The sequence below is a fragment of the Terrapene carolina genome, unplaced genomic scaffold (assembly GCF_002925995.2).
Source record: "Terrapene carolina triunguis isolate 2854851 unplaced genomic scaffold, T_m_triunguis-2.0 Scaffold662, whole genome shotgun sequence".
NCBI classification, from domain to species: domain Eukaryota; kingdom Metazoa; phylum Chordata; order Testudines; family Emydidae; genus Terrapene; species Terrapene triunguis.
The window spans coordinates 2,516,306-2,533,671 of NW_020665013.1; the positions used below are offsets into that span (position 1 = coordinate 2,516,306).

At 43.1% G+C, this 17,366-nt stretch overlaps 1 protein-coding gene across 1 annotated transcript in view; it reads left to right on the forward strand.

Moving 5' to 3' along the window:
• The window catches only part of RANBP3 (RAN binding protein 3), a 187,651-nt gene that overhangs the window by 81,986 nt on the left and 88,299 nt on the right, over positions 1 to 17,366 (forward strand). Inside the window, exons 7-9 of the mRNA XM_029913475.1 lie at positions 5,987 to 6,052; positions 7,291 to 7,383; positions 8,173 to 8,282. Coding sequence (XP_029769335.1) covers positions 5,987 to 6,052; positions 7,291 to 7,383; positions 8,173 to 8,282 — 269 coding nt within the window. The remainder of the gene's footprint in view (positions 1 to 5,986; positions 6,053 to 7,290; positions 7,384 to 8,172; positions 8,283 to 17,366) is intronic.

Sequence of the window (17,366 nt, forward strand, 5' to 3'; positions counted from 1 at the left end):
ACGTATTAACGGGGCTCTGCTAGACCTTGCAGTAATAATTTGGCATACCCCTGCCACAATACAGCCTACATGTAAGAGGGTGGACAAAAAATATACTCCCTCTAACGACTTGGAATTTTTATTTTTGCATCCGTCCCCCATCTCCCTTGTGGTCAACACTATTAACAAATGTGGAAGACAGCACCATGCTGAATTGATTCCTTATGGCAAAAACCAAAAGCAGCGTTACTTATATGGCTGTACGTCATATTCTTCATTGACTACTCTACAATTTAGGATTGCCAGCTACAAAGACCTCATGATGGAAAAACAGCCATACTAACTATGTGAAGTTTAATTCCTTTACTGAGTATCTTCCTCCAGAGAAGGTGGAACAATTTCAGGTGATCATTGCAGAGGGTCAGCTGATGGCCAGAACATCACTGCAGGACTCTCTGGATGCTGTGATACAGCCGCTCGTTGTGTTTCTGTGGCAGTAGTCATGAGGAGGGCTCCTGGCTTCAGCTCTCGGGATTTCTTAAGGAAATACAGCTGAGGCCCTTCCTTTTGATGGATCGAAGCTGTTCGCAGATAAGACTGACTAGGTTCTACATACTTTAAAAGACATGTTCTCTGGGAATCTACACCCCTTCACAAAAAAAGAAAGTTTAGTAAGTCCCAGACTGAATGGGACGAGATCTCTTTTGACAGGGTGGTTGAGGTGCTGAGTTACCATCCCCACTCAGACTTGCTGCAACAATCTGCATGTCTCCATCACCACAGAGACTTCCTTTCTCATTTATGCTGGGCTTGGGGACATATAACTATGGACAAGTGGGTTTTGGAGATCATTTCAACAGGATACTCCAACCACTGTACTTCCCTCCTGCCATCCCACCCCCGTTCCCTGTCCCTTTTCAGGCACCTGTCTCAGGAACACCTTCTATGACAGGAAATACAACCCCTCCTGAACTTGGGTGGTATAGAATCACTTCCTATGCAACACAGAGGGAAGGATTTTTATTCCAAGTACTTTTCAGGTTCCGAAAAAGAACAGCAGATGGACACCCATTTTAGATCTAAGATTACTCAACAGATTTGTAAATATTCAGAAGTTCAAGATGGTAACTCTTGCAGCAGCAATTGGGATTACTATTAAACATACAAAAGTCCACCTTAACCTTAGTGCAAAGTTTGGCGTTCATAGGAGCTTACCTTGGTACCAGCCAAGGCATACCTCCCTTTGCAGAGGTTCGCAGCCCTAGCCAATTTAGTCACTACAGTCCAGATCAGCCCCCAAATATCCATGGGAAATTGTCTCCAGCTGTTGGGCCATAGAGCAACTGGTAGTTTTATAACATGCAAGACTTCACATGCGTTGCCTCCCAGGGCGGCTAAGAACTGTTTATTTGCTGAACAAACAGAGTTTGAATAAACTAGTCTTGACGCCTGTGGGTGTGAAAAGATCTCTCAACTGGTTGAAGGACCCTCACAACATCTGCACAGGGGGATACCCTTTGCTCAACCTTCTCTAATGTTACTACTAATGATAGATGCATGCCTACTGGGATGGGGAACCCATCTAGGCACTCTGACTTCTTAAGGCAGGTGGTCACCTCTTGAGACTACTTTACCCATAAACCTCCTGGAACTCATGGCAGTCAGGAATGCCTGTTTCCATTTTCTGCTGCTAATCATGGACTGCTGCTAAGCATGAGGATCACGACATGTCATGCATGTTTGTATCAACTGTCAGAGCTGCGAGGTTGCTCTCCCTCTGCTCCAAAGCAGTAAGACTGAAATTGGTGCATTCAAAATCATATCAGCGTCTCAACAGCTTATCTTTCGGGCATGCAAAACATCACCACAGACATGCTGAGTAGGTGCTTCACACAGGATCACGAATCGGAGATAGATCCCTTTACTCTGCCATATATTTTGATGTTGGGGCTTCCCAGAAATAGACCTATTTGCCATGGCCAAAACCAAGAAATGCTTCCAGTTCTGCTCAAGAGGAGGAATGGGTCACTGCTCCTTGGGAGATGCCTTTCTCCTTCCTAGGCGCTAAGGTCTCCTGTATGCATTCCCTCCAACTCCTCTGATCTGCAGGGAGCTGATCAAAATAAGAAAGGACAAGGACAGGGTTCTTTTGGTGGTCCCCACATGGCCAAAACAGACATGCTTCCCTTACCTCATCCAGCTCACTGTCAACTGATCACCTTACAGTCTGTCCCTCATCTTCTCTCTCAGGACGGTGGTCAAAGTCTTCATCCCAGCCTTGGGGTTCTTCAAGAAACAGCCTGTTCTGAAGAAGTAAGAAGAGTATTACATAGAAAACAGTCCACTTGTAATAATTACCTGCAGAAGTGGATGAGATTCAGCCACTGGTGTGATCTAAGACATCTTTCACCTGTGTCCACTCTGCTTTCAGATATACTTGATTACATCCTAGAACTGCAAAAGACAGAGTTGTCTCTGAGCTCCATTAAAGTTGGCAGCTATTATGGCCTTTTGTTTTTCATTTTTTTTTATATCGGAACTACCCGAATCTGAAGGGCATAACACAATACTGACTATCATGGACCAACTCACCAAAATGGCCCATTTTGTACCATGCGTGTGTCTCCTGACTGCGGAAACTACCGCATGCCTTCTAATTACACACATGTTCTACCTTCATGGCTTTCCCAGCCATCTTACAATGGACTGTGGCTCCCAGTTTATATCCAGGTTTTGTATTCAAGATGTCAAGCCCCATGCATCCACCGCCCATCACCCCCAGTTGGACAGCTGGTCGCAGTGCATCAACCAGGAGCTCAAACAGCTCGAACCTGTACTGCTTCTGAGCGACTGTCAAAATAACTGGACTGCATTACTTCTGCTTGCTGAATTCACTTATAACAATGCAAAACATGTCTCAGTCTGATCCAGTCCCTTCTAGTGTGCTTTTAATCCACGCTTCTACTCCTCCGCTCCCCCACCCACAACAGTTCCTGTTGCCTTCAGTCTTGTACAGGCCATTCATGAAACTCAAGCCAAGCTAAAAGAGCACTTGGAAGCAGCAAAGATGGCTTACAGACACCATGCTGACAAACACTGCCAAGAAGCCCTGCCTATAGAAGTAGGCCAGAAAGTGTGGCTGTCCACAAAATACCTGAATGCCAACCGACCTTTGCATAAATTGGATAAGATGATCAATATGCAGGGCCTTTCTTCATGACTCGGTAGATCAATCTGGTGGCGTTTGAATTACAGCTCCTTAGATCTTGGAAGATCCATCCAGTATTCCATGTCTCCCTCCTGAATTCTTTCCTTGACCATCCTTTCCCCTGCTGGTGTGCAACACCTCCACTCCAGGTTCAAGTCTGAGACCATGAAAAGTACATAGTATGCAACACCCTGGATTCACAAATGCCTGTAGTATCTGATCTGGGGGGGCTATGGGCCTGAAGAATGCTCTTGGGAGCCAGCTCATCACATGCATGCCTCTGCAAAAGTACAGGCCTTCCACAGGGACCATCCTGAGACAGGGCAGTGGTATCAGATTACACAGGTCTTGAACCCAGGCCTGTAGGGTTGGTAAAGCTTTTACTTAGCCTCTGTGCCATTGCACTACAGGGCCAGATATGGGAAATACAGTCAATGCCTCCTATAGGCCTTGCTGGAGCCCTAGGCATAACTAACAGTATGAACCAAAGGCTGTGAACTAGAGTAGGCCTGGCCTTGGCAGAATAGAACACACTAGGTATTAGTTAACCAATTAAGCACGTTTTAAACCTGGGAGGATAGTACAAAAACAGAGTTTTAAAGTAACTGCATAAACACATTTTTAGGAGATGGTACAGACACACACAAACCCCTTGTAAAATAAAAAGGAAATGATGGGAGAATGGATGAGAATGTTTTGTTTAAACTAGCAGGTACAGAATAATAACAAAAAGCATATAAAATACATAGGCGTAGTTTCACTTCTATTTTGGGCGGGGAGGGATGGGGGCAGGCGCAAGAGGCTTAATACGTATAGGTCTAATTTCTAGATTTACCGATTTGTTAGCGGTAGTTAAATTACAGTGTACTTTAAATAATGAACGTAAACTGTATTTGTGATTGCATCACCCTTATTTTTTTATTTTAACTATTTGCCATGTTTACCCATTACCACTTAAAAATCAACATTAGAATAAAAACAAATTCTTGAATGAACAGAACTGAGCACTTTCATGTAACTCTGAATCATGTCTCCCTGATTTTAGAGATACATAAACATTATCTTAAAGATGAATACAGCATTTTTATATTATGTATAAGGAATAGTCTTTTTCCCTTTGGTTAGATGTTCTCGGATTTAGATAGGTCCTTCAAATTATTTTACTCTAAGTTAAAACAGAATAATATTTTACTCAAGTTAAAACTTGTAAAGGTCACAGTCAATTTTCCATAGGTGTTTTACATCTTCCTATAGAATCTAATAGAAAATGTTATCCCTGCGATAGGTTTTTAGAGTAATTTCTCAAGGTGCTTGATCTAATTCCTATTGAAGTCAATACGAATCTTTGGCAAGGTCTACTCTACACACTTCCTGCAGTAAAACTACGTCACTCAGGGGTGTGAAAAATCCACATCTCTGAGCAACATAGTTATACTGACCCTAACTCCCTGTGTAGACGGCGCTATGTTGGCGGGAGAGCTTCTCTCTCCCATTGGCTTATAGAAAACCAAGTGTTCTGTAGAATTCTGGTTCAACATAAACATTGCCTTCCATCACCAAAGGGGTAATTGCCTTCATAGTGTTGGAAATTTGTTAGTCTTTTGTGCTTCTAATGCTCGTTGGATTACTTCGGTGTTCTTCATTTTCTAGTTCCATTTCTGATCCCTCAAAAAGGATCTTTTTCCTCCTCATATAGTAGTGTTTTAGCAAACTGTATCTCAGCAAAGTGGGGCTGCAGAAACCAAAGACTATTCACAGCAAAATGTCCTGTACAGGCTACTTGTACAAGTATTGTTGCTTCTGTGCTGGGGGCATGGCTAAGGATAGGCCTTCTGTAACAGGAAAGCTTGACACATGTGAATAGATTATAAGTGTGTGTGTGTGTGGGGGGGGGGGGGTTCTGTTCACTATGATAGTGAGCAAACATTGTCCCATATTGCTTCCTCATTACCGGTCTGTCCCCTTAAACTATTTCTATAATCCTCAGTTAAGACTGGTTCATTAAAGGCATCTAAACCCAATATAATAAAGGGCCTCAGATATCCCTTCCTTTTTTCCCCACTCAGGGAGACCAAGTAGATATACGCTGCTTGCTTGCATCTCTTTCAAGTATATCCCGTCAACAGTATAATATCTTATGTTCTTTAATGGTAGCTGCTGTTGGATTTTGCCATGCTTTCAGTTTTACTTTTTAGTCTGATCACGCTACTTGGTTAAAGCAAATGTTTGTTTCTTAATAAGTATCCATTTTTATTTTTTTGTGCCCGGGAACTCCATGATTTACAACACAACGAAAAATCTGATTATATTTTCCTTAAAACAATACAATTTAAAATGTATATCTGGCAACAACTCATAATTTGGCCCTCTTGATTTAACTTTACTGTCTTGTTCAGTGGAAGCTAAGACTGTATTTCTTACTGAGGAAAACAAGATACCTTCCTTCAATTTGGGAAAAAACCCATTTCGCAGCATTAAATATATGGAGATATACCTATCTCATAGAATTGGAAGGGACCCTGAAAGGTCATAGAGTCCAGCCCCCTGCCTTCACTAGCAGGACCAAATACTGATTTTGCCCCAGATCCCTAGGTGGCCCCCTTCTTTTTATATTAGGTATTTCTGCTGCTGGTGGGCATTACATTGAGAAAAGTGTGAGCGCTCTGTGGCTTGTCTCTGAAAGTACCTTCTCTGTTGTCTGCTGTCAGAGTGCTTAATTCTTTGCATTCTGCTTGGTCCCCTGTTTTGGCTACATGCCTCTGAGAACCTATGTTCTTATATTTTGTATTGTACTTCTAGAGGAAAAGAGCAGTGGATTCCGGCTGAAACCACCAACACTTATCCATGGCCAGGCACCCAGCGCAGGTAGGTTTAATATTTTCTGAGGCAGAGGAAAAGCACATTAAATGAGGACCTCGTTTTATTCAGGAATTTCCTCAAACTAATCTTCCAAATCGGAAGGATTCTAGTTCCTGTTTAAAAAATCATCTTCTATTGCATGAACACTGAAGTTAAGAAATTTGTTTTGTATATGTAAGTATGTGACAGAGAGAGCAGTGCTGTTACAATTACCATAGGAGTTCAAGGAAATAAAACTGTTGCTCTGTGTTAGTGGAAGCCATGATTTGTAACTTAAACTGTTTCATTCTCAGTACAAATGGGAGTTTGTAAAATATTACCAAAGCTTATTGCTTTCTCGTGTTTTGTTTTGCTCTCTCCTAGTGCTCAAAAGCCAATTTATACAAATCAGAATTAGGGCATGTGTACGAGGATGGAGGCAGTCAGTATATCTAGCAGTCTCCTTAGCCTCTGTCCAAATTCAGGACATCTTTTTGGATACTTTGGAAAATTACTCTTTCAGTACAAGTAAAATATTAATGTTAAAGGTGACAATTTTTTCATAACATTTTAATGGACCAAGTGTTCCTTTTTTTACTTCTGAGGAGAAACCCTAACTGATCAGGGATTTCCATAGACTTCTGGAGTTGATCCAGTTGGGTGGGAGGGTTCCTAATAGACTTTTTAAGGTCCAGATGTGAATGGAAGAGCTGTAGCATATTGTGTTGTTTTATAGAATTCCAAAAAGATCAGTTTGACCCCCAGAGCCGGTCAGGATTAAATGGAACAATATGCTAGATTAGTGTTTTCAATAAGTTTCAGTTTACAGGCCATGAAAAGTATTTTACCCTCCACAACCTGTAAGAGAATTTAAAGGGAAGAATAAGACCTAGTGTGTGGAGCTGTGCATGGCTTTCATAGATACAGCTGGGAATGCATGTTCTCTGCACTTCACTCTTAATTGAATTTTCTGGCTTTTATTCTGTCTTAATCTTTTAATGTAGCTTTTAGTGGGAAAATGCAGAATGCATTAAGGAACTGTCTAAAGACTAGGAATAAAACAGTAATCTTACCCTTTCTGAATTAATTTGGGGGAGCGGGGGCAGGAAAATGTATTTTCCAGGGGACAAGTATGATATAATTTGAACTTTGTGCCACTTCAATCTTGCATTGTCTCAGAAACACTGAAGGAGAAGATTGAGATGATGTTGATTTTTGCAGTTTATGTACTTGAGGGTCCTGGAAAAGTTTGCTTTCATGTTTAGGTCTCCCAAGCCAGAAACCTAAGGAACAGCAACGAAGTGTACTACGCCCTGCAGTTTTACAAGCACCACAGCCTAAGGCTTTTTCACAAATGGGTAAATCACATTCCTCTATTGCTCTATAATAGTCCATGCATTTTGATCATGTATGCATAGTGATGTTGGGAAAGAGAACCAAAATGGCAACAGACCTGTAACTCTGAGGTTAATTTTGTTTCTCCTCAGAGTGACCTTTTTCTTTGTTTAATGTCTTCCAGATTTCACTCGGTTTCAAAGGAACCTGGAAGTCATTAGGGTGAAATACAACTGTCACATAAGAAACAACACACAATGAGATACGCAGTGTTTGTTTAGTAAATGCATCTTGGGTGAACTGTGAGGCATTGTCTGTCTCCAGAACCTGAGTAGTATGTTTGTCTCATAGCCACAGACCCTGGAGTCTGGTGGTGTAAAATATAATTAACTTTATGAGTAAAACACATTATGTAATTGAGTCATGTACTTGCTTCATAATTGCATGATTTGGGGCCTTAGTAAAACAGTTTTCCTCATTTTATAAGACTTTAAGTGTACATACTTTATGAAATTGATCTTATAAAATGCTAAGGAAGAGTATAGGTCGAACTTAAGTATGTAGAATTTTCACACTAAACATTTTATAAACACATTTTATAATGGTTCCAAATTGATTTTTTTTTTTTTAGCCTTCTGGGAATGTAGGAGGTGAATGATGTTAGACTCTTAATGCTACTGACTTCTAAAGCTTCTTAGGGGCTCTAGTGAGTTGGAAATTTTCCAACTGCAATTTTCCATATTATTTTCAAAAGCTAAATATCCTTTTGGATGGCCCTCTAAATCTTCAGCATATAACATTTTTCATTACAGTTCCCAGCAGTGGGACCAATGGTGTAAACATCCCACCAGACTCTGCAGTGGCAGCCACATCAGAATCATTAAGTAACACAACACAGAAAGTTTCTGACGCTGAAGACCAGGTGAGTTTGACAGTGATTTAGATGATCAGTCGCAGTTCTGTAAATTCTCATTTGAATGTTGTTTTAGAATATTTAGAATATAAGGGTGGAAGGGACCTCAGGAGGTCATCTAGTCCAACCCCCTGCTCAAAGCAGGACTCATCCCCAGACAGATTTTTGCCCCAGATCTCTAAATGGTCCCCTCAAGGATTGAACTCCCAACCCTGGGTTTAGCAGGCCAACGCTCAAACGACTGAGCTATCCCTCCCCTCGTATTTCTAATGAGTGCAATACAAATCGGTGCTATTTAGAGAATACTTGTTTAAAGGCTTACTGAATCCAAGCATTCTTAATTAAGAAGGTACCCTTTGGCATAATCATAATCAATGGATTCCTTCCCCCCCCCCCAAAGATGTTAGTAGAACAGTGCATTTCTTACAGACGAATTCTGTCCTCAATAGCTGCCTGGTGGGATCCACTGCCCAGGTGTCTCTGTTCCTAACATAGAATGGTTAGGGTCTATCTCTTAAGTGATGCGCCTCCCCATTGGTGTCTGCTGCAACCCCAACACATCACCAGCTGCATCCCACTGATCTGATAAAGTTTGCTGACAGAAGCCTAAGAGTGACTTGATTTAGTGAGGTTTACTGGGCTGGGTCTCCTGTATGAACTATAGATTTGCCAGCCTGATAGGGAGAGGGCCACCTTCTCGGAGTTGGACTATATGCTTCTCATACTGCTTTGCCTGCAGATGTCTCCCTTTCTTTGCCCTGTGTGCAAGTCACGGGGCAAGAGGGGTAGAAAGCTTTAATGTAAATATCGCATGAGAAGTGAAGCTTCTCTATGAAAGAGGCACTGTTGCCTGTGGCAACTGTCATGCAGCTCACCAGAGGATCCTGAGTCCAGTGGACCTTACAAGGTCAATCTGACTGCATCTTCTGCTGGCCAAATTTATCAGTTTAGTGGGAAGCTGGGGAAGAGGGAAAAAGGCACGGAGAGAGCTTGAATGAAAGCCTGGCCATGGATTTGTTAGGGACAGAACTAGAGAGCCTGAGAAACAAGATTCCTTACTGCACAGCTTCCTTCATCAACCCTACTAACTAAACCAATGCCCAGCTTTTCCCTCCACCCCAGTTTCCTGTCCCATACACATTTAAAGTGTTTTTATCGATGCTTATATTTTAAATGCTTAAACACATTCATTAAACGGTTGAATGTAAAATGTTGCTGAGAATCATAGAGGATCAGGGTTGGAAGAGACCTCAGGAGGTCATCTAGTCCAACCCCCTGCTCAAAGCAGGACCAACCCCAACTAAATCATCCCAGCCAGGGCTTTGTCAAGCCAGGCCTTAAAATCTTCTAAGGATGGAGATTCCACCGCCTCCCTAGAGAACCCATTCCAGTGCTTCACCACCCTCCAAGTGAAATAGTTTTTCCTAATATCCAACCTAGACCTTCCCCACTGCAACTTGAGACCATTGCTCCTTGTTCTATGATCTGCCATCACTGAGAACAGCTGAGCTCCATCCTCTTTGGAACCCTGCTTCAGGTAGTTAAAGGCTGCTATCAGATCCCCCCTCACTCTTCTCTTCTGCAGACTAAATAAGCTAACTTCCCTCAGTCTCTCCTCGTAAGTCATGTGCCCCAGCCCCCTAATAATTTTCATTGCCCTCCATTGGACTCTCTCCAATTTGTCCACAACCTTTCTGTAGTGGGGGACCCAAAACTGGATGCAATACTCCAGATGTGGCCTCACCAGTGCTGAATAATCACTTCCCTTGATCAATACTGGCAATACTCCTACTAATGCAGCCCAATATGCCGTTAGCCTTCTTGGCAACAAGGGCACAGTGTTGACTCATATCCAGCTTCTCATCCACTGTAATCCCCAGGTCCTTTTCTGTAGAACTGCCGCTTAGCCAGTTGGTCCCCAGCCTGTAGCAGTGCATGGGATTCTTCCATCCTAAGTGCAGGACTCTGCACTTGTCCTTGTTGAACCTCATCAGATTTTATTTGGTCAATCCTCCAATTTGTCTAGGTCATTCTGGACCCTATTCCTATCCTCCGGCATATCTACCTGTCCCTTGAGCTTAGAGTCATCCGGGAACTTGCTGAGGGTGCAATCCATCCCGTCATCCCAGATCATTAATGAAGATGTTGAACAAAACCGGCCCCAGGACAGACCCCTTGGGCACTCAGCTTGATACTGGCTGCCGGCTAGACATCGAGCCGTTGATCACTACCCTTTGAGCCGACGATCTAGGGAGCTTTCTATCCACCGTATAGTCCATTCGTCCAATCCATACTTGCTGGGAAGAATACTGTGGAACTATGGGAATGGGGGGAAAGTAGGGGATGGAAAGAGGTGAAGGGTGTGGAAGGGGTCAAGGGAAGGGACTTGACAATGGGTACAGGGCCCAGAGGACAACAGATCTACTGCAGTTAAACCATAGGAACCACAAAAAGTTGTTTATGGAGGAGAGATGCAGATGATGAGGGGGCATGAGGGTCACGGCAGGAGTGGGGAGGCATATGAATAGAAATCATGGAAGAATTCAGAGGTGGAGGGAGGTCTGGGGACTACAGGTGCAGATGTGGGTGCTCAGGCTCATGTTCTTTTTTGTGTCCTCTGCACATTCCCACTCTTAGGATGTGCCGACAGGTACAGGTTGGATGGTGGAATCTTCTGGTAGCAGCACCTGTTAGAGTGCTCATGTGTTCCTCCTACCTCTCCCTTCAGTGTTCCAACATGTTCCCATGGCTCTAAAAGGTGGCATAGTGCCAGCTGCCACCTCTGTTCCTTCAAGCAGCAGATGAATGTGTCCTCTCTGCATCGCTTGGATCCATAGCTTTGAACAAAGTGCCTTTCTATACCTTGTTCGGCTAGTTAATCATTATAGCTTATTGTTTTAGTGTTAGGATTTCAGAGTAAGTTTTAGAGAAGTTTTAAAATATTTCCAGAGAGCACAGTAGTGGCATTGATGGCAAAGCTGAAGATTTAAAAGTTTTCAAAGATGTGCATTATGTCCCTCAGTTTTCCTGGTGTCTGACACACGTCAGGTGCCTTAAATGCCATGGGAACAGACATTCTTCTTCACATTGTGCTATTTGTAACATGTTCAGTCATTGGACCCATAAGGAGAGGCAAAATAGACCTCAGGCCCTCCTACTACAAAAACACCTTGTCTGCCAAGCCTCTGGGATCGGAATCTTTGAAGGGTTCTGAATCTTTGAAGGGATCTGAAGGAAAAGATAAGAGACCCAAATGAACTCAGAGTATTTACAGATCCAAGAAGACAACAGTGGTAAAGGCTTCGGCATCGATCTCCTGTTCGAAGTCAACTGAATTTTTGATGGCAAAGTCCTCCAATCCAGCTCAGAGATTCTTAACCCCTCCATCTGAGCCAGATCCGGCTAAGGATCCCAAGGCACCAAATAACTTGCAAACAGGACCAACCTCAACTAAATCATCCCAGCCAGGGCTTTGTCAAGCTGGGCCTTAAAAACCTCTAAGGATGGAGATTCCATCACCTCCCAAGGTAAACCATTCCAGTGCTTAACCACCCTCCTAGTGAAAAAGTTTTTCCTAATATCCAACCTAAACCTCCCCCACTGCAACTTGAGACCATTACTCCTTGTTCTGTCATCTGCTACCACTGAAAACAGTCTAGATCCATCCTCTTTGGAACCCCCTTTCAGGTAGTTGAAATCAGCTATCAAATCTCCCCCCCCTCCCCCCCAATTCTTCTCTTCTGCAGACTGTTACACATCTGTGAAATTTGCTATTTATGCCGTGACCAACCTGCAAAAATTGTGTTGTTTCTCTGCGATTTTAGTAGACCTCTAGTTATATTCCCTATTGTTTCATTATCGGATCTGGGATTGGATTTGTATTCTGAAAAGGATCTGGAAATGTTTTCAGAAGTTCAACTTCTTCCCTTGAGCCATGGTTTTCTTTTTCTAATGAGTACTCTGAGAGAGCCTGTGTATCAAGCAGAGATTATGCCAGATTGAGGCAATTGGCAGGATTGGCACATGCCATCATGGATGCCTTGGCCATACTGGCCAACTCCCACTTATTCTTACTGCGCTTGAAAGACACTGTCATTGAGCCTCCAGTATTACATCTTTTCTTCCTAACTGGTATTTTCCATGGGACCTTGCCTACTATTTCTCTGAGCTGGTTGAAATCCATCTTTCTGAAGTCCAGTGTCCTTGTTTTGTGGTTCTCATGTCCTCCTTTCCATAGGGTCTTGATTTCTATAAGATCATGATCACTTCCTCCTAAGTTCTTGACCACCTTCACGTTCACGACCAATTCATCCCTGTTGGTCAAAATCAGATCCAAAAATTGTTCCCTGCACATGCTAAGAATTTGCAGGACATATTATGTTTTGCTGTAATAGTCTTCCCACAGATATCAGGGAAGTTAAAATCTCCCATTAATACTAGCTCATGTGTATTAGCTAATCTTGTTACCTGCTTGTAGAATGACTCATCTCTTTCTTCTTCCTCATTATAATAGACCCCCACCATAACATTGCTGCTATTCTTTTTCCCTTTTTATCCTCATCCTTTCAGTAGGTCTGTTGCACACTTCCTCTTGGACCTCAGAGCAAGTATTCTTGACGTACAGCGCAACACCTCCTCCTTTTCCACACCCATCCTATCAGAACAAGTTATATCCCTCAATGCTGGTACTCCAATCATGGGAGTTGGCCCACCAAGTCTGCATAATGCTAATTAAGTCATATTTTCATATACCATGACTTCCAGTTAATCCTACTTGTTCCCCATACTCCTTGCATTTGTATACAGGTGTCAAGGATATTTTGCAGACTGCCCTGTGCTTTTTCTTCTGCCTTTTTAATGCAATTGATTTTTAGCTCCCTTCCCCTTTTCGTCATTATGCATTTACTTTTAAAAGGGGGAAAAGGAGGAGCTGGGGAATTATAGGCCAGTCAGCCTGACTTTGATACCTGGGAAGCTACTAGAGCAAGGGTGGGCAAACTTTTTGGCCCGAGGGCCACATCTGGATATGGAAATTGTATGGCAGGCCATGAATGCTCACGAAATTGGGGTTGGGGTGCAGGGGGGGTGAGGGCTCTAGCTGGGGTCCGGGCTCTGGAGTGGGGCCAGAAATGAGGAGTTGAGGGTGTGGGAGGGGACTCGGAGTGGGGGGGGGAGGTTTGGTGAGGGCTCCAGCTGAGGGGTTTGGAATGTAGAAGGGTGTTCTGGGCTGGGACCGAGGGATTTGGAGAGCGGGAGGGGGATCAGGGCTGGGGTAGGGGGTTGAGGTGCAGCGGGAGTGGCTCAGGGGTGCAGGTTCCGAGTGGCGCTTACCTCAAGCAGTTCCCGGAAGCAGTGGCATGTTCCCCCTCCGGCTCCTACGCAGAGGCGTGGCCAGATGTGGTTCCCGGCCAATGGGAGCTGCAGCGTGCGGAGTGGAGCCCCCTGACTTCCCCTACGCATAGGAGCCGGGGGGGGACGTGCCGCTGCTTCCGGGAGCTGCGCAATGCAGCCCCCGAAACCACTCTCCGGCTGGAGTGCCGGACCGGGGCAAGCTCCAGACCCCGCTCCCCAGTGGGAGCTTGAGAGCCGGATTAAAATGGCTGGACTAGAGCTATCTATAAAACATTCAATTTGCAAATACCTGGAGGACAAAGGGGTAGTCACTAGCAGCCAGCATGGATTTACGAAGAACAAATCCTGTCAAACCAGCATGATTTACTTTTTTGACAAGGTAGCTGGTTTGGTGGATAGGGGCAGTGGGGTGGACATATTATACCTGGAGTTCAGCCAGGCTTTTGACACAGTCCCACATGACATTCTGATAAGTAAACTGGAGAAATGCAGGCTCGACAAAATTACTATTACGCGAATATATAATTGGTTAAATAACCGCAAACAATGAGTAACTATTAATGGAATGATGTTGGGAGGGAGGTCTCAAGTGGGGTTCCACAGGGATCTGTTCTGGGTCTGGTGGTGGTAATTACCTGAATGTAGGAATAGAGAGCATATTGATGAAATTTGCATATGAGACAAAGTTAGGGGGAGGTTGCCAACACTTTGGAGGATAGACCTAAATTAGAGGCATCTTGATAGATTGGAGAACTGGGCTATAGACAACACAGTGAAATTCAGCAAAGACAAAATGTCAGCTGTTACACTTAGGGAAGAAAAACCAAATACACTCATACAAAACGGGGGATAACTGGCTTGGCAGCAGCACTGCTGAGAAGGATCTGGGAGTTGTGGTGGATCACAACCTCAACATGAGTCAACAGTGAGCTGTTGCAAAAAAAAAAAAAAAAAAAAAAAAAAGGGCAAGTGCAATTTGAGGTTGCATTAACAGAGGGACAGCATGCAAGCCATGGGAGGTGATTGTACCGCTCTACTTGGCGCTGGTTAGGCCTCAGGTGGAGTACTGTGTCCAATTTTGGTCATCAACGTATAGAAAGGATGTAGAGAAACTGGAGAGGATCCAGAGGTGAGCAACAAAGATGATCAAAGGGATGGAAGGTTTCAGAGTAGCAGCCGTGTTAGTCTGTATCCACAAAAAGAACAGGAGTACTTGTGGCACCTTAGAGACTAACAAAGGGATGGAATGCAGCCATACGAACAAACAAAGGCTGAAGGAACTGGGTATGTTTAGTTTGGAAAAGGGGAGATTAAGAGTGGACATGATACAAAGGTATCAAAAATAATGAAACTGATGAAACTAGGTTAGGAGGGCACATCTAAACAGTTTATTAATTTGAGGCCTTAAAAATCGCTAGGAATCCCTTTTACATATAAATGTGTTAGGTCTGAGAGCTATCTTTCTAGGTCTCAAGTTGTACCTCCCACAAATGCAGAACTCAGTAGTCCAAGTTGCTATGGACAATATGTCATCAATGTATTAAGTGAACAGACAGAGAGGAGCTTGTTTTGTCTCCTCTTTGCAAGGAGGCAATAAAACTGTGTGATTGGTGTATGATACTCAGTTGCCTTACATGTAGTGGGAGCTCGTAGTGAGGTTGTGGGTTCATTGAGCAGGGATTCCACGCAGATGCACAAGTGGTGAGTAAAAGATTTGGTGACTAAGGACACTTTCAACCTTTGTGGCTTCTAGACATTTGTCTTTTTGCCACCAGATTCAATACCAAGTGTCCTTATTTAAGAGTGGGCTCACAGTCAGTGACAGGTGCATTCCTTAGTGGGCCATAGTTGTACTGTCTGAGTTTTCCCCCCTTCCCACTAATGTTAAAGGTAGTAAAGAAGATAAAGCAGGATTCCACCAAAATTATTCAAAATTGCTCCAGTATGTCCAAGACAACAATGTATATCAACTTACTTCTCCTGTCCAAAGAGAATTATAAGATGCTACTGGTGACAGTGGACCTATTGTCCCAGCAGGGACGGGAGAGTCTTTCATCGAGCTTCCAGTCATTGCATCTAATGGCATGGGCAGCAGTACTTTAACTGATTTAGAAAAGTCTTGTTCTGTTGAGGTACAGTGTGTTTTTAATTCTAGGAAACCGTCTAGTAGAAGGTGTTATGACCGTGACATGGAAGAAGTTTGTTTTATGGGCTTCTGATAAAAGCGTTGATCCGATCTCAGCTCCTAATCAGTATATTATAGAATATTTGTTAAACCTGAAAATTATGGGTGTAGCTACCTCCTTGCTTAAAATCCATTGATCAGCGGTAACAGCTTTTCATATACATGTTGATGATTAATCTGTTTTCTCACACAACTCAGTTGAAAGGTTTATTGAGTTTGGCTCTGCCAGTACAAAACCCAGTTTTTCTATGGTATTTAAACTTAACATTAAAACAACTTGTGTCCCCTTAGCTTGTACCTCTCTCAAGGTGTTCTTTATTTCACCTGTCCGTAAAGACAGTTTTTATAATAGCAATCACATCTGCTAGAAGGATTAGTGAAATACATGCTTTGATGGCTCATCCTCGTGTGGTTTTTCATGAAGACTTCACCCTTGATTTCTTCATGAAGTAATTTAAGATTTTCAAGTTAATTATATTAATATTAATTATATTAATTTACCAGTGTTCTTTCCTGGATGCCATGCACATAACGGTGAGCCCACACTGCATGTTTTAAATGCAAAAAGAGTTGTATTGTATTACCTGGACAGAACTAAAGACTTTAGGGGTTCTCCTAAAATATTTCCTATGTTGAGCATGGTAAGGGCCAAGTTGTTTTTGCCCAGTTCTAGCCTGAGTCTAGATGGTTCAGACAGTGTGTAGAGGAGAGTTACAAGATTTTGTCGCTCTCCTCCTCCTAGTCTTAGGCTATGTCTATACTACAAGTGTTACAGTGGTACTGCTGTGGTGCTATGGCTATGCTTCCTACATTGACAGAAGGGCTTTTTCCATCGATGTAGTTAATCCACTTCTCTGAGAGGTGATAGCTAATTCTTCTTTTGATCTAGTTGCATCTACACTGGGGATAAAGTTGACCTAGCTACGGCACTCCACATGAAATTTTTCACAGCCCTGAGCAATGTAGCTAGGTCAATTGAATTTTTAAGTGTAAACCAGGCCTAGAATTCACTCTACAAGGGCAGTTGAAATATTTAAAGCTGACACTTGTGGTTCACTTCACACTTTCACTAAACACAGTGTGTTAAAATTGCAGCCAGATCTGATGGCAGAGTGATACTTCAATCCTTGTTTAATTTGGACTTCTTGTCCCTCTCTCCATTCTTGGAATACTGCTTGCCAAGCTATCCCAAGAGTTCGAATATGCATATAACCAGAGTTCTTCAATATGGACTCTAGTATCAGAGGGGTAGCCGTGTTAGTCTGGATCTGTAAAAAAGCAACAAAGAGTCCTGTGGCACCTTATAGACTAACAGATGTATTGGAGCATAAGCTTTCATGGGTGAATACCCACTTTGTCAGACACATGTAATGGAAATTTCCAGAGGCAGGTGTAAATATGCAGGCAAGAATCAGTCTGGAGATAAAGAGGTTAATTCAATCAGGGAGGGTGAGGTCCTCTGCTAGCAGTTGTGGTGTGAACACCAAGGGAGGAGAAATTGCTTTTGTAGTTGGCTAACCATTCACAGTCTTTGTTTAATCCTGAGCTGATGGTGT